The sequence below is a fragment of the Podarcis pityusensis genome (genome assembly GCF_964106645.2).
Source record: "Podarcis pityusensis genome assembly, chromosome: 13".
NCBI lineage: Eukaryota > Metazoa > Chordata > Lepidosauria > Squamata > Lacertidae > Podarcis > Podarcis pityusensis.
The window spans coordinates 25,937,671-25,959,148 of record NC_138038.1 but is presented as its reverse complement, the minus strand read 5'-3'; the positions used below and the strand labels follow the sequence as shown (position 1 = coordinate 25,959,148).

The following is a 21,478-nucleotide window of genomic DNA, read 5'->3' as shown; positions in this document are numbered from 1 at the left end:
GGGGATAAGGAGAGTTACAAGAGAACAGCAGGCATATCTCAGGCTACTGGAAGTCTGTTCAGGAGCTGATGACCTAAACTCCCTGGCCTGGGCTTCTTCCTTTCTGCTTTTCCTCAAGGCATGAAAATCTTTAATTGGCCTTTACACAACCCTCTTTTCCCAGAGTCTTTTGGATGCTGAGGAAGCTGGAAATTCCAGGGTGGTGAGGGAGTAGATTTCCCCATGAGATCTTTTTCCCTTTAAGAAGAGGTTGATATTGAGAATTTATACCTTCTGGCCTAGGCACTCCCAGCATAGGATTAACAGTAGCTGAGGAGATACTGGAACCTTACCTGTTATGCTCAAAGTGGAATAACAGGTAAAGCAGAATAAATGACAACAGTTATTATTATTTTGTTCCTTTCAACAATTGTTCCCTCTCAACTGATTTTGAAAAGTCTGCAGGATTACATTCTACATCAACCCCAACATTCTGTAATGTGCAAACTCAATAAAGCTTTAAACATATAGTTTTACATGCACACAACAGACACCATCAAAAGCTGGGGACAATTCCCACCTTCATATTTCTGCAAAACTCACATCTCTAGTGCTTCTTCAAAGAGGAAGGTATGTGCATGTACAAGTCAAAGAAATGGATCAATTATGTTCCTTGAGTACGTTTTCTCTCAACCTATGATATGTGTTTAATGGTACATTCCTATGCAAGCTTAATCAACAGTTAAGTCCCACTGTGTTCAATGGGCTTTACACCAAGTAATTGTACACAGGATTGCAGCTTAGGGTGACCCTCACTTACTCCTCTGTCATTGTCTCTGGAGCTGTCAATTCCTGCCAACAGACTCCCTCTAGTGTTTGCCTTTCCTAACAACAGAGAACCAGAGACTTGAACTCTTAGGATTCATATGGATCATCTGTACCAGCCTTCCTCCATCTGGTGCTCTCCAGATGTTCTATACTACGTCTCCCACCAGTCTCAGCCAACAATGCCAATGGTCAGGGAAGATAGGAGCTGCAATCCAGCAACATCTGGAGGGCACCAAGTTGGAGAAGACTGGTCTACATGCATTGGGGAACTGCAAAGGGAAGATTTGCTTGTGCCTTTCTGGGCCAGGTCATACGACTATTGGGTACTTAGAAGGCATCCCCCCCCCCTAGCTCATAGTAACACTTTTGCTGGCATATAGTGCATCGTCGCCACACACAAAACCCACCTGTTTTGTACACCACTGTTTAGCCACTTTGGAAGCAAACCCCCCTAACATTATGTGGCTCTCTATCTGTTAAATTAATCCAAAACTGAACTCTGAAGTGCAAAGAACCAACTAGGACTGAGATCCAGGTGACAGTTCTTTCCACATGGCTCAGAAGTTCAAGGGGCTAAAATAGGGCACCCAAAGGTATGGAGGTGGCTTCCCTTAATGATTCCTTATTTCCCAGGGGCCATGTTGAGTTGTGACTGCTGAGTGAGAAAAACTGCAGGGAATGGGCCTTTACTCAGGTCACGTGGAAAGAAGTCTGCCTGCAACCCCCTATAAGCCAAAAGCTTTCCTAAAGAGCAGCAATGGACCAAGAGCCCGAAGAGAGACTACAGAAATCTTCAAGAGGAAATTGGGAGTCGCTCACCATGGTGAAGGGCATGAACTGGAGGATGCTGCCACGGCTTCCTTGCTCCAAGCAGTCTACGCACTCCTCCATGAACCACTGAACAAACTGTGTGTGTGTCCCAGCTGTCTTGGCTCCCAAGATGGAAGAAATCAGCAGGAAGAGGTTGGCTGGGGAGCAGAAGAGGGAGGAACTAAGCATTGTCTCCTCTAAACTATTTTTCAGTTTTTTTAAATACAGTGGTACCTCGGGTTAAGGACTTAATTCGTTCTAGAGGTCTGTTCTTAACCTGAAACTGTTCTTAACCTGAGGTACCACTTTAGCTAATGGGGCCTCCCGCTGCCACCATGCAATTTCTGTTCTGCCGCCACGTAATTTCTGAAGCAAAGTTCTTAACCCGAGGTACTATTTCTGGGTTAGTTGAGTCTGTAACCTGAAGTGTCTGTAACCTGAAGCATCTGTAACCTGAGGTACCACTGTACAGTCATACTTTGGTTTTCGAACACCCTAGTTCTCAAACATTTTGACTCCCGAACGATCGAAACCCAGAAATGACTGTTCTGGTTTTTGAATGTTCTTTTGGAAGCTGAACGTCCGATGGGGCTTCCGTGGCTTCCGATAGGCTTCAGGAGCTTCCTGCAGCCTATCAGAAGCTGCGCTTTGGAAGTCGAACGCTTTGGAAGTCGAACGGATTTCCGGAACAGATTCCATTCAACTTCCAAGGTACGACTATAATAATGTTAATAGTAATATTCACCATACATACATGCATCTATATCTATAGATAGAATTTCAAGTGCATCTTTTCTCTGTGATCCTTACAAAACCCCCCGCAAAGTGATATTGTTGCAATTATATCTCCAACAGGTTTTCATTTGGCAGCCACGATTCAGTTTATCCCAACATCAGTAACCGCACGCCGGCAGGCTGTGGCTTGCCCAAGGCCACCAAGCAGGGAGTTCATGGTACTGGAGAGATTTAACATAGTGCTGCCTTGACAGTGGAACAGACTGCCTCAGGAGGGGATAGGTTCCCCTGCTTTGATTTAAGCGAAGTCTAGATGACCACCTGGCAGGGATGTTGCCATTTTATTCTACACTGCAGATCGTGCATTGATACGGGGGGGGCGGGGAGGTTGGACTAGATGACTGCAAAGACCCCTTCCGCCTCTATCATTCCATGAAACGTTCAAAAGCAGGTTTCACGGCTGAACCCCTAGTGATCATCAAACGAAGCCCCACATAAACTGAGCTACATTTCAACCAGACCAGCTGGGTGCCCGGCCTGCTTCTATAACTTTCCCCTCCGCTTAGCTAGGACTGAAGAGGCTTACCTAGGACTCTGTTGAGAGGATCTCTCATGCTGACTGTGTGCAGCTGCGAGGCAGACAGCGAAGTGCTCATTGTGCGGTCTGCTGAAAGTAGAGAAAATACCAGAGTTTGGTGACTACTTGCATCCCAAACAGGAAATGCCTTTGAATTGGACCTTCCTTCCCTTTTCTAATGGCTGCCTGAGGGGCTTGGGATGACAAGATGGCAGCAGCAGCAGCAGGTTTCTGGCAAGTCACTTTGATCATGTTGGATCACCATCCTAATGTTCAACAACATTACACTAAACTAACAGCACCACAATTTAGTATTTCCAAGTGTTCAACGTATGTTACCTCCACAAGGCCTCAGGCCATTTTCTCTCAGGCAATAGCCCCCCATCTGCAATATGGGGATAACAGCACTGACCTACTATGCACGACTACTGGAAGGATTACAACATAGTAATGTAAGTGAAATAATTTTGGCATATGAAAGCAGTCTGTCAGGGGTGCGGAAGCTCCAGCCTGCAAGCAGAATTAGGCTTTGCCAGCCCACTGCCCCCAATTTGTTCTGTGAGGCCGTTCTGGACAAGCCATGTGCACCTGCCCTATGCCTGATGTCAGGTATGGGATGCATAAAGACCTGGCTCAAGCCAAATGGGGGTTCGCAGCATTGGCGATCAGCTGATTGGTGGCACCAGCAAAGCACTGCGCACAGGGCTTTGCAACATTCAAGAATCAGCTGATCATCGAGTCCTGTGAAGAGTTCGTCAAGATCCAGCAAGATCATCTGGTCTTCCAGAGCAGTTTGCAAGGGGATTCCCAAGATCCGACGATCAGTTAATCACTGGCACTTTGAAGGCTGTCCCTCTGCTGCACGTTGATTTCAAACCATGTGGGCAAATAAGGGTCACTTGATGTCATTGTGTGATGTCAGGTGAATGACAGGTGGTGGCCCTGCCCACTTGTCAAATCTGGACCTGGCTGTTGGTAGAGAGAGGGAGAATGATCTGGCCCGCTAGTTATATCCAGTTCCCCACCCCTGCACCATGGAAATGTAAAGATTTAACTTCATCTTACCACATTGCATGTTAGAACACTAAAAAATGAACAAGGTGTGATTGAGTACCTGCTGCAAATATCCCAAGAGGACTAGAAACTTCTTTTTTTAAGAAGAAATGAACACAGAGATTGGTCAACTGTTAAACCCAGTGCCAATTGGGCCCAGATCTGTTCTATGTGGCATAACTGAGGAATGTACAAAGATAGGTTACAAAATCAACTGCACCACCAAGTGTTTAAAAGCTAAGCAGTCCAGCCTTGGGTGGTGGGTTTCACAGACCTTCTCTATCCATTTCCACAATTCTGCCATGGAACTGCCCTGAGAGTGGAATCAGATGCAATGACGCTGCAAGAAAGGAAGTTAAATTCCAACACTCCCTCTGATTCATAGCTGGATCAAGGATAGAGGCTTGGTTGTAAATAATCTTGTATGCAAATCAGAGAGGAAACACGGGTGTGCCAAATCACTGCTATGACAGGAGGAATTAGGGAGAGAAAACTCCCCAATTGCATTGTTATGTAGACAAAAGTAAAACCACAACAAAAGGATAACGAAATAAAGGGAAATCACGGGCCTCGAGAGCAATGGAAATATACAAAAACAAGATCTCTGAATCACCGGGCAAGAATCCAAGGTGATGAGCAGTGATGTTCTCCATATCTATAAACAAGAGGTCACCAGTTTCCCCTACTTACAAAGTTACTGATCATTTGATCTCCTGGTTCTCATCTGTGAGCTGATTACTGGAGCTGCATAGGAAAGTGGCCTTTCTCTATGCATGTGGCTCTTGGTTCCCCAGAACACAGAAAGCCCAAGTGGGATTTGTGGCATGAAGCACCTTTTACTAGCTTTTACAGCTCCTCCTGGACACAGCCCACCCAGGTCTCTGTTGTTTCTAAGTAGTTTTTAGTTTAAAAAAAATATTTAGTTTTTCAGTTTAAAGTTTTACAGTCAATTATCCAGCAACCAACATAAAAACAAGATTCCAAAGAAACTCCTGAACTTCCTTCCTCCCCTTTGTGGGTCCTTGTGTTAACCATTTCCTCCTGCATCTTTTATAATAACCCAAACCTTTTACATCTCCATTATATCCAAAACTCAACATTAAACTACAAGTACTATTCCAATCCTACTAATGATTTTAGCTGTTTACACAGTGGTTTTTAAGATAAATTATACATTTTCCCCATTCCTTATTGAAATTTTGGTCTTCCTGATTTCTGATTTCTTCCGGTCATTTTTGCCATTTCAGCATAATCCATCAACTTAACCTGCCATTCTTCTCTGGTAGGGACTTTTGTCTTCCTTCCATCTAGTAGTTTTTGGTTTTTAGTTCCTGCGCCATGTCTTCCTTCATATCAAGAGATTCTTCCATCCGAGGTGGATGCCTACGCTGAGCCAGACACTGTTTTGGACACTTCCACTGCCGACAGTGTTCTGCGCTGCGCCGCTATCCTTAACTTTTAAAAAGTCAGTAAGGTAGGAAACTTTACCTTTACATGCTCCTGATAGCATACCCTCCCAGGGGGCACAATTACAAATCAAAATGATGTGTTGAAGCCTCCAATAAGGGCCAGAATTGCTAGATAGCTGAGGAGCTGCATTGGCACGTGATCTACATTGAGCTCTGATGCCTCCACCCATTCCAAACAGCACACCTAAATTTTCCCTGAAGTAAACAAAGTAATCCCCACATTCATTCCCTGTGGCTTATACCTATTTATTTATTATCTTGGAGAAAGCACAGTTCACAATAAATAACTTTTTTTAAAAAAAAGCAAAATATTAAAATGTTTTAAATAGATCCATCTAATCTGAATCCTCCCAGATGGAGAGAAGTTGTTGTTTTGACGTGGTTAAAAGGAGAGAGAGAGAGAGAGGAAGTGGAATGAGCTTTAGTCAGGTTTAGAATGGATTCAAGATTGGCCAGTCTTTTCCAGGGAGCCTGTTTGGATTCATATTAATTCCAGGAAAAGCTTTCTCACCATGATTCCACTTACTGGGGCTAGACAGGATGCTGGTGTCTTCCTCATTGGAGCTGAGCAGGCGCATCAGTTTGGAAGGCTGGGTATCATCCAACGGGAAGAGACTGGTGTAATCCTGGAAGAGGAACCGAAAGGACAGAAAAGAGTCCATCAAGGTTACTGATATACACAACCATGAATAAGGCAGGCGGTCTGGTCCTGATTTTGTCATTCATGTATGGACTTGTACTGTCTCACCTTTGCCTCTCTCAAAAAAAAGGATGATTCACATACTCCATTTCTCATCAGCATATTTAAAAGAAGGAAGAAGAGGTGCCAGAGAGCCATTGTAGTGTGATGCCTGAGACTGAACTGTGACCCACAAGCCCCCAATTCAAACTCCAGTTCTAACCTACCTCACAGGGCTGAGCTACTCCACAATGGATGTGACACACTGCAGAAATGAAATGCTATCCTCCTCTTGTTTGTAAAATGTCTGTTCCATTTGCAAATGCAACAAGCTGCTTTTGCACACTGATCTCACGGAAACAGGAATTATTATTATTATTATTATTATTATTATTATTACTATTATTTTAATAAATTTATACCTCACCCATCTGGCTGGGTTTCCCCAGCCACTCTGGTGGCTAGAAGAAGAAGAAGAAGAAGAAGAAGAAGAAGAAGAAGAAAACACCAAACATTGAAAACTTTCCTAAACAGGATTACCTTCAGATGTCTTCTAAAAGTCAGATAGTTGTTTATTTCATTGACATCTGATGGGAGGGCATTCCACAGGGCGGGCGCCACCACCAAGCAGGCCCTCTGCCTGGTTCCCTGTAGCTTCATTTCTCGCAGTGAGGGAACCACCAGAAGGCCCTCGGAGCTGAACCTCAGAGTTGTAGTCCCAAAACATCTGGAGGGCCAAGTTTGCCTATGCCTGCCCAAGAGCTTAGCGAACATAGGGAGTCACTTTGGTATCATAAAAAGTTTCATATCTCAGGGGTCTGCATATATATTTTTTAATGCAAGCAGGTAAGGAAAACTAAAGTCCAAAATTGTTTCAGATAGGGTTGCATGCAGTCCAAGATGCTACACAATATCAGAAGGGGCGGGGGCGGGGAAGATAGCTAACCATGATCAGATCACCTTATTGAAGGATTGACAAATTCATGAAGGACACATCTATCAACAGCTATTAGTCATGGTAGTGAAAAAGAACCTCAATACCACGTTGATTTTGGGAACATAAATTAAGGGAAGGTTGTCACTTCCATGCCCTTTTTCTGAGCCTCTCGGAGGCAACTGACTGGCTGTTCCTGGAAACAAAACACTAGTTGATTTGAATCCTTGGTCTGATCCAATAAGGTGTTGCTGGTTTCTAATGTTCTTAGAGGTCAAGGAAAGACAATTCCTTTGCTACAATCTCTAAGCTTGCAATTTAAAATTGCGATTAAATTTTAAAAATGAAAAATCATAATTAAATTTTACAACTGAAAATTGTACAAGTTTGCTTTTTTGCACAATTCTCCTTCCCCCATTCATTCCTCTCGCCTCTTCACATCCAGCCACTCCAATTGCACTTATCAATCCACTGCGGCCTGTTTTCCTTTTCCCAACATCCTTGTGGGAACAGCAGTTTACCTCTATATCTTCTCGGTGCCTCTTGCGCTGCCAAGCCGAAGTCTGCCCCTTGTTGTGGGAGGAGTAAGAGCTGGAGGCACACCACACAGACAGCCTAATGGAAAAAGAAACATACATCAGCTCCAAAGAAGGACAAGTGATTTTTTGCTTTTTCTTACTTGATGCGGGTTTTCATGAACCACGACATTCTCATACCGTATAAGGAGTACAGGGAAACTAGCATCATATTTGGAGGAGATCAGTAATCAGAGAATGTCTCCTTAAGTTTACATCAATAAATGCATTCTTCCACTCCCTGGACCCCATCATCCCTGGTGCCCCAGCACACAAGATGTCACGCTAAGCTTGTAAGGCAGCCTCAATGGGGGGAAACAACATATTGCTGGGGCAATATGAGAAAAGCCAAGCCTGTGGTTTAATGGAGTGAACCCTAGAAGCTTGCATTTGGGTTGTGAAACTGTGCCATTTTTACTGCCTTCATGCATAAAAATATGTTTCTTGTTAGTGTTTGTGGGAATTCAGCTTTGAAGTTCTAGGAGGGCCTTGGAGATGGGCTGGAAGGACTCCCATGTTTCATTCCCAAAGCTTGCCTCTAACAGCATTTGCAATTTGTGGTCATTTTTTAACTTCCCATGTCTTATTGCTTCTAGCTTTAAGCTATCATTATTTGACATGTTTTAAAGCGCTCAGCAAAATGTTTTCACAAGAAAGAAAGGGAGGGAGGAAGGGAGGAAGGAAGGAAGGAAGGACAGACTCTAGTTTTCATGGCTTGAAAGGGTACAGGGCAATAATAATAATTTATTACTTATACCCCGCCCATCTGGCTGGGACGTGGGTGGCGCTGTGGGTTAAACCATAGAGCCTAGGACTTGCCGATCAGAAGGTCGGTGGTTCAAATCCCCGCGTCAGGGTGAGCTCCCGTTGCTCGGTCCCAGCTCCTACCAACCTAGCAGTTCGAAAGCACGTCAAAGTGCAAGTAGATAAATAGGTACCGCTCCGGCGGGAAGGTAAACGGCGTTTCCGTGCGCTGCTCTGGTTCGCCAGAAGCAGCTTAGTCCTGCTGGCCACATGACCCGGAAGCTGTACGCCGGCTCCCTCAGCCAATAAAGCGAGATGAGCGCCGCAACCCCAGAGTCTGCCACGACTGGACCTAATGGTCTGGGGTCCCTATACCTTTACCTTTACCATCTGGCTGGGTTTCCCCAGCCACTCTGGGAGGCTCCCAAATGAATATTAAAAACTTCCCTGCCTTCGGATGTCTTTTAAAAGTAAGATAGTTGCTTATTTCCATGAAATCTGATGGGAGGGCATTCCACAGGTCAGGTGCCACTACTGAGAAGGCCCTCTGTCTGGTTCCCTATAACCTCACTGGTACCTAGTAACTACGGAATGCAGGATTCCCAGGAAGCTGGAGACAGAGCTTCATCACTCAATATTTTTCCCTTTCTCATGGCAACCAGAAACTGAATAAACTCTGCAAAAAAAAATGGCACCGGTGTCCTTAACATCACATCAAGTTTTGGCTTGTGGATTTCATACCGGCACAGAATTGGGGCTCATTAACACCTGTCTGCTCATCTCTTACTTGGCAAGAGCCTTGCCCGGAGGATCCATCAGCATATGCCACTTGGAGGAGTCTGTGAGCAGATTGGGCAGGATGTGTCCCAGGAGGGTGAGCGTCAGCTGCTGCATGTCCAGGCAGAAAATGGAGTAGAGCAACTCCACAGCCCGCATTGCGTGCTCTTTCCGTGTCTCTTTCAGCAGCTCCTGGGAGGGAAGAGAGGACGACAGAAAGTGACAAGAGGATAGGGGCAACGAGCAGCGACATTTGCTCCCCACTTAATGCCATGAGTGCCAAACTACTCTGGGAGCCTATGGCAGAAACTCACACAGACTCTCTCTCGCCCACGCTTTGTCAGTGGTCAGAAACAGCTCCATAGAGGGGCCACCAGGTGGCGCGTTGGAAGATGGCCGACAATAACATCTCTCTGACCCAAAGGAGGTAATTAAGGGGCTGCTATGGGAAGTATGCAGTCTTCCTACCCCCCCAGGAGACGGGGGGGGGGCGCTGCCTTGCCAGCAGTGTTCACAATGCACCCCCTGATCCGAGAGATGGGGGTGCCGAACACTTGGCACGAGCCCTTGGTGAAGTCAGATCTTCCTGACGCCGATTCCAATTAGCGCGTGCTGGTTAGCTTCAGCTCGGAATTATAATTGGAAACATATGATTGGAATGAAGCTGAAGCACATACATCAAGTAATGTTCGAGGATAAGACTGCTGATTAATGGATCTCTGTGACCGGGAGTGACGGATGGATAAGTAAATCTTCTGATGAATCACCACTAGGAGACTGTATGTTTGGAATGAAGGGGGGTTGGAGGAAAAAACTTTTTTTTTTCTTTGCACGATGTGATATTAATAACCCTTCACCCCAGACAGAAATAAGATCGTTGCGTTTTTATTAATCACAAGCAGGAATTCAAGAACTGTGTGGGATGGATTATAACAGGAGAGAGGATTGGTGAACGGTGAGAAAGAGGAAATTTTTTATGACGCAGTTAAAAAATGGCGTCTCGCCGAGACAGGCTTGCCGGAGAAAGAAGGACAGGGGGAGGAGAATCAGGATCGTTCGAAAGAGAAGGAATGTTGGAACGCAAGCTTGACCTGACAGAGCCTCCTGATTCATTTGATTTATTTGGCAAGCCTGAGAAAAGTAAAGGACAGACCAAAGATTAAGTTTTTATGGAAGCGTTGAACAGAGGCTGTCCCTGAGCGATATGATCTTTGAAGAGTACAAAACCCACACAGAGGATGCCTGTTTTCAATCTGCTTGTGAAAATTATCAGAGATCGCAAAGAAAGGAATATACGATAACAACAAGAAGAGAAAGAAAGTAATAAAGGACTATCTAGATTGAACTGGATAGAACTGTCTAATTAAAGCAGTAATATAAGTGATGTTTGGACTCATTCGGAGTTTTGGACTCGTGCGGAGCTTGATGTATGGGTACCCCCAACAAAATTTAAAATGTGGCTGTATAATTTGGAACTAATGTGATTTGGATAATGTGATGTGATTGGCCTGTTAATAAAAATTATTTAAAAAGAAAAAAGAAAGAAACAGCTCCATAGAAAAGCACTGTGCAGCTAAACACAGCAGAAGGAACATTCCTCTTGCAGTATCCCCAACAGAAAGAAGTGGAGGGGGTAGGTAGAGAGAGAGGCATAATTTTGACCCACATAAGCCCACCTCTCAGATGGTTAGGAGCAGGGAATATACTTAGGAGGCATTCAGTTCACTACATGCAGCTACAAATACCCCCAGGGCTGTGTCTGTCATGGTCCTGAACCTTTGGAAACTGTCTGCTCTAGAGTTCCACCTGAGTCCATCACTGTCGACATTTAGTCTCTGTCTCCATCGTTCAGCCTGGACAATGAGGTCCAGTTCCGAGGCCCGTCTGGAAGCTCCCTCATTGCGAAATGTGAAGCTACAGGGAACCAGGCAGAGGGCCTTCTCGGTAGTGGCACCTGCCCTATGGAACGCCCTCCCATCAGATGTTCTGAAGACATCTGAACAGAGCCCTGTATTGGGAAGTTTTTAATGTTTGATGTTCCTCTTTGCTTTTTTATATTCTGTTAGAAGCTGTTCACAGTGGCTGGGGCAACCCAGTCATATGGGTGGGGTGTAAGTAAATAATAATAATAATAATAATAATAATAATAATAGGCAATGTAATGGGGGGGGGAAGTGAGCTTAGAATTATGTGACTTGACTATTCCTAATTAGCTCACAGGTCTTTCTCAAATATGCATATAGGAAGGCATGCAGCTGAGGCCAGGCATCAAGAGACTGCAATTCCGAGTAGCCTCATCTAGGCTGAATGTAGCTGCTAATGAGCTACGGTAAGGCCAAGAATGCAAATCATGGCGTCATCGTGAGAATCCCTTGGGTGACTTAGAGGCAAGCCACTCTCTCTCTGCTTCAGTCTTGCCTCACCCAATTGGGAATGCAGAAAGAAAACTTTTCTGCCTTGTAGGAGAGTGGGTGAGGGTTTTCAGAACATATTCAGAGCCTTTTGACCACCTGTTTTATGAAAAGCAAAGCTATTCCACTTATTTATTAAGCATTTACAACCCACATCTTCTACTAAAGCATGGCACCCACAACAATTTCAGGAAAACCATTTACAACATAATGCCTCCAATAGGTGAAGTCTTTTTTCTAGCTGTTGGAAAAGTACAGTACTCGCATGTGCCCTATACCTTGACAAGGTTGTTGCAGAACCAGTAGACTCCGCCCATGTGCAGAAGGGTGTCGAAGATGTGGATGGAGCGGCTGTCCACCCAGCCTTTCTCCAGCACTTTGGAGAAGACGCCCATCAGCACCTCTTTGATTGGCTTCTTGGCAGGAAGGAAGTTCCAGTAGGGCATAGTGACGACCCCTGTGGCTGAGAACTTGATATTCGCAGCTGTCTGCTGCAGGACATCAGCACACATGTGCTCAAGGATTGAACTCATGATCACCACTCTGGACGGGGGGCAGGGGAGAGAAAAAAGGGTAAAGTATGACCACTCTAAACCTGCATCCTTATCAAGGCTTCTTCGGCAGCTCCAAGTTGCTGATGCCCCCAAATTCCAAGCAACGTCAACTAAAGGCATTGAGTTGAGGCTCTAAGGAATGTGCTGAAGCAGTCTTTGACCAGAGCTTAATATTTGCAAAATGACTCTTCATAGCAGCAGTGATTGAGGAATAACAGAATTATCTTAGCGCTGCTGTGTAAATCTAACACTCACACTGGGACAGGAAACCAATGTCTCCATTCAGACCCAGATGAAGGAGTGGCAATTCAGCAGCTTCACATTGCAGGTTCCCTCTGATGCTCTTTTTGTCCCAGGATGGCCACCTTAAGAACAGTGGCAGTGCAGCCTGGTAGCCAGAGTAGCCTGATCAACTGCTCACTGCCTGTACTGCCTGTGAAGCTATAGAATCACAGAATGGTAGAGTTGGAAGGGACCCTGAGGATCATCTAGTCCAACCCCCTTCATTGCAGGAATATGCAGCTGGTCCATAAGGGGATCAAACCTGCAACCTTGGCGTTAGCAGCACTATGCTTTAACCAAAGAGTATTCAAACTTTTTTTTTCATGCAGCAAAAAGCCTGGGCCCCCTCCCAGTTATATCTGATCTTTCAGGATGCTTAAGTCAGTGTTTTTTATGAGACACATGATATCAGCATGGAAATCATACAAAAAAGCAGAACACGCACCAGGGGCACAAAGCAGAATACAAGCAGGTTAACCTGCCCTGCAGATGCAGCTTTTACCCCACATTTTAAACCCTTAGCTTAACACCCTGTTTTCTGCTACCCAGACTCTTACTTGCCTCTCACTGTAGAACTGCAGGGTGTTTTCAGCATACAGGGGAGTTGCCAACTGCCGGATCATCTGCAATGACTTCTCTCTCTCGTCCAAGCCCAGCATACGGACGTGAGCTACGAGCCAGGCCACAGCGCACACGGCCATGCTGCACACCTTCCCCTTGATGTTGTCTGTGATTTTCTGGGGAAGGGAGGAGGAGGAGGAGGGAAAGTAAGGCAAGAAGGCAGCTGTTGAGACTCTAGATTTTTTACTTTTCATTCATTGAGGGATGGTTTGGATACCAAACATACTGCAACTGCAGCAGTAGTTGTAAGATCACGTCCAACTCTCAATTCTATGCATCCCATATGTACCGATGCAAGAGAAAGAACAAGCCTAAAGCACCAAATCATCAGGATTGTGTAGTGCGTTTGTTGCTACAGTTTTCTCTTTCTATAAAGGGAGAAACACGCAGCCTCCCTGTTGCATGGTACAGCCCAGAATGTTTTTGCACCATTCCCGATTCGGATTTTTGCTTCTGAATGGTGGTGGGCTTTTAAAAGGTGAACAGCAACACATCTCCTTTGTATACAAGGCTCACTAGAAATGCCTGCTCTTTGTCATTACCTGGACGGACTCAAAGGTGAGAACCCCGTTCTCCCAAGCGTTCAGGATCTCCAAGATAGCAGCAGAGATGCTCAGACACGCTTCTTGCCATTTCATCTGCCTGCTCAGATGCAAAGATATACAGGGAGGGAAAGAATCAAGGGGAAAACTTGTCAGTAATATAGGAGATCATTAGCCATTCCCTCCCCCCATTCCAAACCCGCCTCCTCTTCTCTTGAAAGTGTATTAGCAATACCTGCTAAAAGCTCAAAAGCGAGGGCTGAGCAAAGATTTCTAAGTGGCAGAGGACTGAGCGCCAGTCTCTCCCTCCCCCAGTAAGCAGAAGCAGAATTATGCACCATCTGCAGGTTTTGTTGACACCAAACTTAAATGTTGGTGAAACCATGTACACAGGATAAGGAAGGAGGCAGGAGCAGCAAAGGATGCACAGAAAATCCACATCTTAACTATCAGAGAGCTCTGTTGAGACTGCCTGCCCTGTGTTCAACCATGAGGACTAGAAACCTGCTTTAAGAAATCAAAAGCCTAGAGGTTTAGGAATCCGCTCTATGGCATGGACAGAGAAAACAATGAACAGCCCTGCAGCATGAAGAAAGCGACTGACACTCAGGAGAGGTGGGAACCTTCAACGTGCTATTTTTAGCGCACCAATTCCTAGGCAAAGCTATTCTAGCACAGCTACTTACACCAACTTCATTTCTGACGAATTGTTGAGCAAAGCAACTAGAGACTCCACCTTGGTGGAATCGGGCCGGAAGCAAGGGTGATCAGGGTTGAGGATCTTCCCTTCCTCTGGCATGCAGGTCTGCATCCAGGTCTCAAAGAAAGGCACTTCCCCAGGTGGACCAGCTTCAGAAAGGATCACCTGAAAGAGAGACGGCCAAAGGAGTTGGGCAGGGTAGAGCCATCATGAAGCCCTCGACCACAGCAACGGCGCCACCTAGTGAGTGAGAGGTTAGGGACAACACATGCAGGGCATGAACATGGGACCTGGTTTCCCGTGCCTGGAATAAGCTCTCACTGTCAGGATTTTGGCCACCCCATTTGCTTACTTATGGCATTTTCATGGCACCCTGTTGCCAAGTTCTCAGGGTGGCTTATGACAAAACTCAAAGCAAATTAAAAATATTCCTCACAGGGGGAGGGGAGAAGAGAGTGGAAAGCTCGGAAGGTACACTGGACGTGTTCAGAGAAGAACCCCCTTTTACTTACATCTCTGTGCCTATGCAGAGAACCTCTCCTCCACCATTACCTCTCCCTTGCCCCCGTATTGTACAGCGTAGAGAAGACCCTACCTCAGAGCCGTAGGTCTGGGCGACATGGCACAGCATGAGGAAGGAAATGTCGAAGAGAAGCGCTCTGACTGACGCCGCTTTGGCTAGAGAAGTGGGAGGAAACCCACAACGATAAGTTCACACAACAACAACAACAACAACAACAACAACAACAACAACAAGAGATATATCAGTAATTTATTATGACCATTAACGACATCTGGTGCATAAGAAGTGCTCTGCAACTACATTCTCGTTCGTTGTACTGACACAAGAGGAGTTCTCTCGCTCTGTGTTTTTTGGTTTCTTTCCATTCCTGAGTCCTTACGTCCCACACTGATCACTGACAGCCTCTGATGGGGCGCTTCTGGCAGTCCCTCATCCCATATGCCTTCTGCGCCTTTAGCCTGGGGCTGGCCCTGCCCTGTGGAACTCCTTGCCAAGAGAAGTCCGGCAGGGCTCGACCCTGCTTTCTTTTAGACATCTTTTGAAAACAGTGTTGTTGACTGGGCTTTTGGTACATGCATCTTTCTTCTCTGCCTTTCCTCCAAATATGCATATATAAATGACCCCCCCCCAAAAACCCTATTTATTTAAAAAGGACCCCCTGGAGGGTTAAGTCCAGTCAAATTCGACTATGGGGTTGTGGTGCTCATCTCGCTTTCAGGCCGAGGGAGCCAGCGTTTGTCCACAGACAGCTTTACGGGTCATGTGGCCAGCATGACTAAAATGCTTCTGGCGCAATGGAACACCATGATGGAAACCAGAGCACATGGAAACGCCGTTTACCTTCCCACCGCAGCGGTACCTATTTATCTACTTGCACAGGTGTGCTTTCGAACTGCTAGGTTCGCAGGAGCTGGGACAGAGCAACAAGAACTCACCCTGTCACAGGGATTCGAACTGCCAACCTTCTGATCGGCAAGCCCAAGAGGCTCAGTGGTTTAGACCACAGCGCCACCTGCGTCCCTATCTATTTACTGGCCTTCTAGTAATCATAGAAAGCAGCAGGAACAGAGCAATGGACATCCCTAATGAAAATCGGACTCAGGCCCCTCTTTCCAGCTCCTCACTTTTTATCAAACCCTTCTGAGGGTGTGACCAAGCTTAACAGTTTCAAAGCACTCCAAACATCTTGAAAAATGAACAAGGAGGAAACAAAAACTGCCAATGGCTAAAGAGAGCTCCCTTTCCCATCAGTCCAGTGGAAGGTCAGAGGGTCTTTTGTGCATTTAATCACATGCAAAACGCATTCAGAATCCTTATCTTGGGTTAAGTGGGATTCACACACATCACTCCATCCAAAGGACTTGAGCTGTATGGACGCTCAGAGGACTGTGGGGAGGAAAGGAAGGGGAGAGGAGAGGGAGGTTGCAGCTGCAAGTTAACCCTTCCCCTCCCAGGGCCGAGGTCCCCCACCAAGCAGCACAAAGTGACTATTCTCAGGGGTGGTGGGGAAACGGGAGGATGCACGTGGTAGCCCAAAAGACAAAGAGACCCCAGTCATAACTTGAATGCCCCCCTTGTTGCATCAGGAATGCTGCGCTGGCACTGCCTACGCTGCCAGGCACCATGGCTCACTTTCAACTGTTCCCCACCCCCTCCAGACTTTTCAGTTAACACGCAAAAAAATCTAGAGCCTCAGGAAGGAGCTGCAGTAACATCAGACTGAAAAGAAAAGAAATAAAGCAAGACAACAGGGACTTACAGCCTTCTCCACTGATGTGCTTGGTAAGTTCATTAAGCCTAAAATGAAAGGTGAAGGAACAGAAAAGGGGAAAAATGAGCTAAGGCTGCATTTATTTTGTAAGGGACCAAACCAAGTATCATAACTGCCCCCACATATTTATTTTTTTGCTTTCTAAAATGTTGATCACCTTGCTGTGCGAAACACGATGCGAACTTAAAAAGTAGGTCGCAATCATTCCCATTCTACAGATGATAAAAAGAACCAAGACAGCAACTTGGCAAGACTAAATGCACATCTCAAGTGGGACTTGAATTTGGGTGCTGCCCCATCCTTTCTTTTTTTTACCAATCTAATCAAGGTGAAACCTTCTTAGCCATTCCCCGCCTCCATTCTTCTCCTCTTTGGCTGTGCACACACTATACATTTAATTCACATTTCTTCTCACAAAGAATCCTGGGAACTAAAGTTTGTAAAGGGTGCTGGGAATTGTAGCTCTGCTGTGGGTAAGCTACAGTGCCCATATTTGGGGGGGGGGGGAGGCTTGCTTTAGATATGCTCTGAAAATACAGTGGTACCTCGGGTTAAGAACTTAATTAATTCTGGAGGTCCGTTCTTAACCTGAAACTGTTCTTAACCTGAGGTACCACTTTAGCTAATGGGGCCTCCCGCTGCCACCGTGCTGCCACCGTGCAATTTCTGTTCTCATCCTGAGGTAAAGTTCTTACCCCGAGGTACTATTTCTGGGTTAGTGGAGTCTGTAACCTGAAGCGTCTGTAACCTGAGGTACCACTGTATACAGTGTGGATGCAGCCTTAGTCTGCCTTTACTCTTTTGGAAAAGATTCAGGCCTTTCCCACCCACATGTGGCTCATCTAGCAAGCCAAGTTCCCATAATGCAAACATTTTGACATTCTGGCAGGGCTTTTTTTCTAGACAGAAGAGGTGCCGGAACTTGTTTAGGAGGAGCACCCAAGTTGTTGAGCTTTTGTTAGGGGTGGGATGCCTAAGAAAGGTTCTCTTCTTCGCCCATTCGCCTCACCACAAGTTCCGGAGCCTTATGCCACCATCCTCTGCCACACAGATGTGCCACCCACAGCCTCTGCTGCACACCACTGTGCCGCAATGCTAGAGCTGCCAGAACGCGCCACATAGGTGACAGAACCCACCAACTCAGACACACTCAGTTCCGGCGAGTTCTGGCTGAAAGAAAGCCCTGCTTTCTGGTATGGCACAGCCTTTCGCTTTCAACCTCACATAGGACGCTGAATTACATACTCGATATCATATTCCACACTTGTGTGGACTACACATGGCCACAGTGCTAGAGCTCGCACGCTTGCAGCTTATACATGGAGGAGTGGAGTAGATTTATTCAGACAGGAGTCTTGTGACAGAAATATACCATCACATGGCTCAAAAGATAGTCCAGCCCCACCTCCCACTCCCGGTTCCCCCTCCTGGCAGCAACATCAAAAACAAATCTGTCTTTACCCTGCAGGAGAATTGTTTGCTTCTAATAAAGGGTGGGAGAAGACCCCCCCACCCCACAATCTTGCTTGATTTGCTCAAGTACAGAAAGGCCTGAGTGTGCTTGTAAGATAGCCACTTGTGGGAGGTTTAACAGCCTCGTGAGCGGCTACCTAATAGCCCCTTCAGCTAAGACCCAAATGGGTTCAGAAAAAAATGCAGCAGCCGTACATGGAATTGGGGATGGGCTGTGGAATAAAAGAAGAGGAATGGAGACAGGGAGTTGATCTCTTGTCATTGGCAGGAATTCAGAAAAGCAAAACAGCCTTACAGCTAAAATACATATAGCTCCTGTGTTCTGTTAGGATAGATTGGCTTACGGGCTTGAAGGCTTAGATCCAAGGCCAGTGCTAAACGTTAGGGAAGCCACCTGGCTGCCATTGAAAGCAGCAGATCTGTATTGAGCCGCCCCAACAACACCTAAGTCACCATGTCAACATGTACTTCCAGTTTCCCAACTCCCAGGGCAGAGGAACACAACATGCAGTGATGTCATGTCATGATTGGTGTTTCACAAGATGTCTGGGGAGAGAAACGTTAATGGGAACTGCTGATCTGACACTGTTCACGCTGCTCTTGCTGTTGGATAGGTCAGCCTACCATGCTACCAAGGCTTCGGCCACCACCTCAGTTTCCCATCTATGTGAAATCTAAGAACCCGTCTCATTGTTTCTACAGGGGGAGGAAGGGGAAGATAGTAATATTTAAGTTGTTAACAGCTGGGGGCGCTTTACTCCAACACCTTGTGCAATGGTTCCCCCACTGAACTGTGCCTGGAAGTGCTGATGCGGATCTAAAAACAGCCTGAATCCTATGTAGACAGAAGCCAGGTGGGGTACAGCTTCCAACACACTCAACCAATGGATGTTCAGCTGCATTTTAGCCATTGCACACCAGCCTTGCAAGCTCCTTTTGAATGACAACAGCACAATATTTCATTCTCCCAAGTTCAGGACTGGAAGTGCAAGGCTGGGTGAGACTATAGCCTTGGAGCATATTGTTTACCTGTTCTGTTCTATTTTATTTTGCTACTTTTCTTTTTACTATTTTACTTCACATTATTTTTACCTCCCCCCCCCCCAAATAATTTTTATTAGTTTTCAATTACAATAATCCAATGGTAGCCTCATTATAACAATGCCAAATCACAGTACAATTACTAATCCCAATCATTCAAATGTCAAATTATAAAATCTGGGTAGCCTCCTGCATGTGCTAGAACTAATGGTTTGATGATTTACTTTTCTGCGTTCCAAAATCTTATTCATCTCAATTACATTCCATGCAAAATAACAATCCGTTATACAACAACTGTAATATTAACGACATCCGCTCATCTTAACACATTAAATGATTTATAAATCTATAGGTGAAGCATTCAAACTATATCCTTATTCCTCCTGTGTGTGACAATTATTCTGTTGGTGGTGTTCCTTCCCGTCCACTTATGTCTATCTTCTCCCAGCCATTGCTGCTCTCCATCATGCCTTGGACGGAGCTAATACCCCATTGCTTATTTTTACTATTTTACTTTATTTTATTATTTTTATTTTACTATTAATAAAGACTTTTTTTTTTAATTGGCCAGTTGTGTGTGCTCCAGCTCTAACGAACAGCAGAAGTTCAACCGAGCTGTGGGTGGGTGTTTTAGCACTTGCACGCTCTGTGACCGTAGTGACAGCCTCCAGCTCCCCAACTTGAAAGGAGGCAGTGGCCAATCATATCCAGACCCACTCACTTGATAAATTTCCGGGCAAAGACTTTCAGCTTCCCTGTAGCTGCTGCAGCTGCCAACAACAGATCCAAGCTCTTCCCAGACAGCATATGTCCCAAGACGCCCAGCAGCCCTTCTGGGGTTTTCGAGTGATCTGAATCCATTGTCTGGAGTAGCAGAGAAATAAAGAAAGAAAGTAATTGAGTCGACGAAGGTTCCCGATTGGTAGCCGGCAGGGAACAAACTACAGAGAATTGTGTAAAGAGAAATCAGTTCTTGGCAACTTAACTACATGCCCGTGGGTATTCATCACCATTTCACAGAATTCAAATTGTAAAACAAAAAAATGCAATATGAGAAATAAAAATACAATTAAAAATCAAGATGAATGTGGACATTCCGTGGTCCAGCTGAATGAAGCCAGCAGACCACTGGTGGTCCGCAGATCACAGCTTGGGAATCCCTGAACTAAAGAAAGGCGAAAATTTATCGATTGCTAAAAGGAATGTGAAGGCTTTGTCCAATATTAGAAAGAGAATTAACACAGAAATGTCTCCGGTTCCGTTCTTTTAAAAAGAAAAAATATGACTAAGTCACAATCAATCAACACACATTAACAAAGCACCAACTAAGAGGGGGGAAACACAGAATGCGTAACTTACCATAGACTGTCTTGATTGTCTTTACAAGCAGTATCAAGACATACAAGAAGGTAACAAGATACATAGAGAAGTCTTCAGAGAATTAACAGATATATCTGGATTGCATTTCCAAGTCTAGTTCTTGGATGTCTTTCCAGTGGCATTTGTATACTTCAGATGAGGGTCTACCCATTGTTTCTTTGGTTACACATTCAATAAAGGTTTGTCAGGCCTTGTAAAAATGTGCTTGGCTGTACTTAACCTTCAGAGTAGCAAAACTGGTAGTTGTTTCTCCAATAAACCATACTTTCAGATACCTTATGTCTAGGATCACAATATTTGCTAACTTGGTAAATGTTGGTGTGCCACCCCCAATTCCTGTGTCACTCTTTGTCCCAGAGGGCAAAGCCACCACAGATTTATGTGTGACAGCCCAATGGGTGTGACATAACAGCAGAATAGTGTGCGTTTTACTGTGTTCTCTCTAATACAAGCACAGACAAACTACTCATGTGGCTTCTTGTGCCATCAGCTGACCACTGTCCCAAGATATTTTGTACCCTGTCCCTTTCCCCAAAATGCCTTGAAATCATTTGATACACTTTGATATGCAAGGCGTAGGCTCAAATCCCCAGTTGTGAAGCTCTGCTATCAGCCAGAGACAAGACACTTTCTTTCAACCTAATTTACAGTGCTATTCAAACCATGTCTACTTGGATGCAACTCAGTGGGCTTCACTTCCAGGTGAGTGGGGTTGTTCAGTTTGTAGCCTTAATCTCATAACAGCTCTGAGATGAAACATTGCTCTGAGCAACTTCAAGGGAAGATAGCCAAACATAATCATTTCAAAACACAACTACTGTGCATGTCCACACAGAGGTTAAGGCCCACCGAGTTCAGTAGGAGTGTGTCTAGGCCAGGGGTCAGCAACCTTTTTCAGCCGTGGGCCAGTCCACCATCCCTCAGACCTTGTGGTGGGCCGGACTTTATTTTTGGGGGGGAAATGAACAAATTCCAATGCCCCGCAAATAACCCAGAGATGCATTTTAAATAAAAGCACAC

The 21,478-nt window shown here is 45.4% G+C and overlaps 2 protein-coding genes across 12 annotated transcripts in view; one reads left to right on the top strand and one right to left on the bottom strand.

Moving 5' to 3' along the window:
• CSF3 (colony stimulating factor 3) overlaps positions 1 to 11,481 on the top strand; it is a 38,339-nt gene extending 26,858 nt beyond the window's left edge. The window contains exon 5 of the transcript XR_013978881.1: positions 11,404 to 11,481. The gene's annotated coding sequence lies outside the window, so the exon portion shown is untranslated. The remainder of the gene's footprint in view (positions 1 to 11,403) is intronic.
• The window catches only part of MED24 (mediator complex subunit 24), a 51,627-nt gene that overhangs the window by 1,521 nt on the left and 28,628 nt on the right, over positions 1 to 21,478 (bottom strand). For 6 of the 11 annotated variants that reach the window (XR_013978878.1, XM_080978257.1, XM_080978264.1 and 3 more), the window contains 12 exons: positions 19,800 to 19,942; positions 16,553 to 16,590; positions 14,866 to 14,948; positions 14,257 to 14,435; positions 13,571 to 13,670; positions 12,969 to 13,144; positions 11,850 to 12,114; positions 9,171 to 9,352; positions 7,586 to 7,679; positions 5,963 to 6,077; positions 2,939 to 3,019; positions 1,627 to 1,775 (listed from right to left, as the gene is read on the bottom strand). Coding sequence is in view for 10 of the 11 variants with exons in the window: in XM_080978257.1 (XP_080834383.1) it covers positions 1,627 to 1,775; positions 2,939 to 3,019; positions 5,963 to 6,077; positions 7,586 to 7,679; positions 9,171 to 9,352; positions 11,850 to 12,114; positions 12,969 to 13,144; positions 13,571 to 13,670; positions 14,257 to 14,435; positions 14,866 to 14,948; positions 16,553 to 16,590; positions 19,800 to 19,942 (1,605 nt within the window). In the remaining variant the exon portion in view is untranslated. The remainder of the gene's footprint in view (positions 1 to 1,626; positions 1,776 to 2,938; positions 3,020 to 5,962; positions 6,078 to 7,585; positions 7,680 to 9,170; positions 9,353 to 11,849; positions 12,115 to 12,968; positions 13,145 to 13,570; positions 13,671 to 14,256; positions 14,436 to 14,865; positions 14,949 to 16,552; positions 16,591 to 19,799; positions 19,943 to 21,478) is intronic. The other 5 variants (XM_080978262.1, XM_080978265.1, XM_080978263.1 and 2 more) reach the window with 3 other exon arrangements.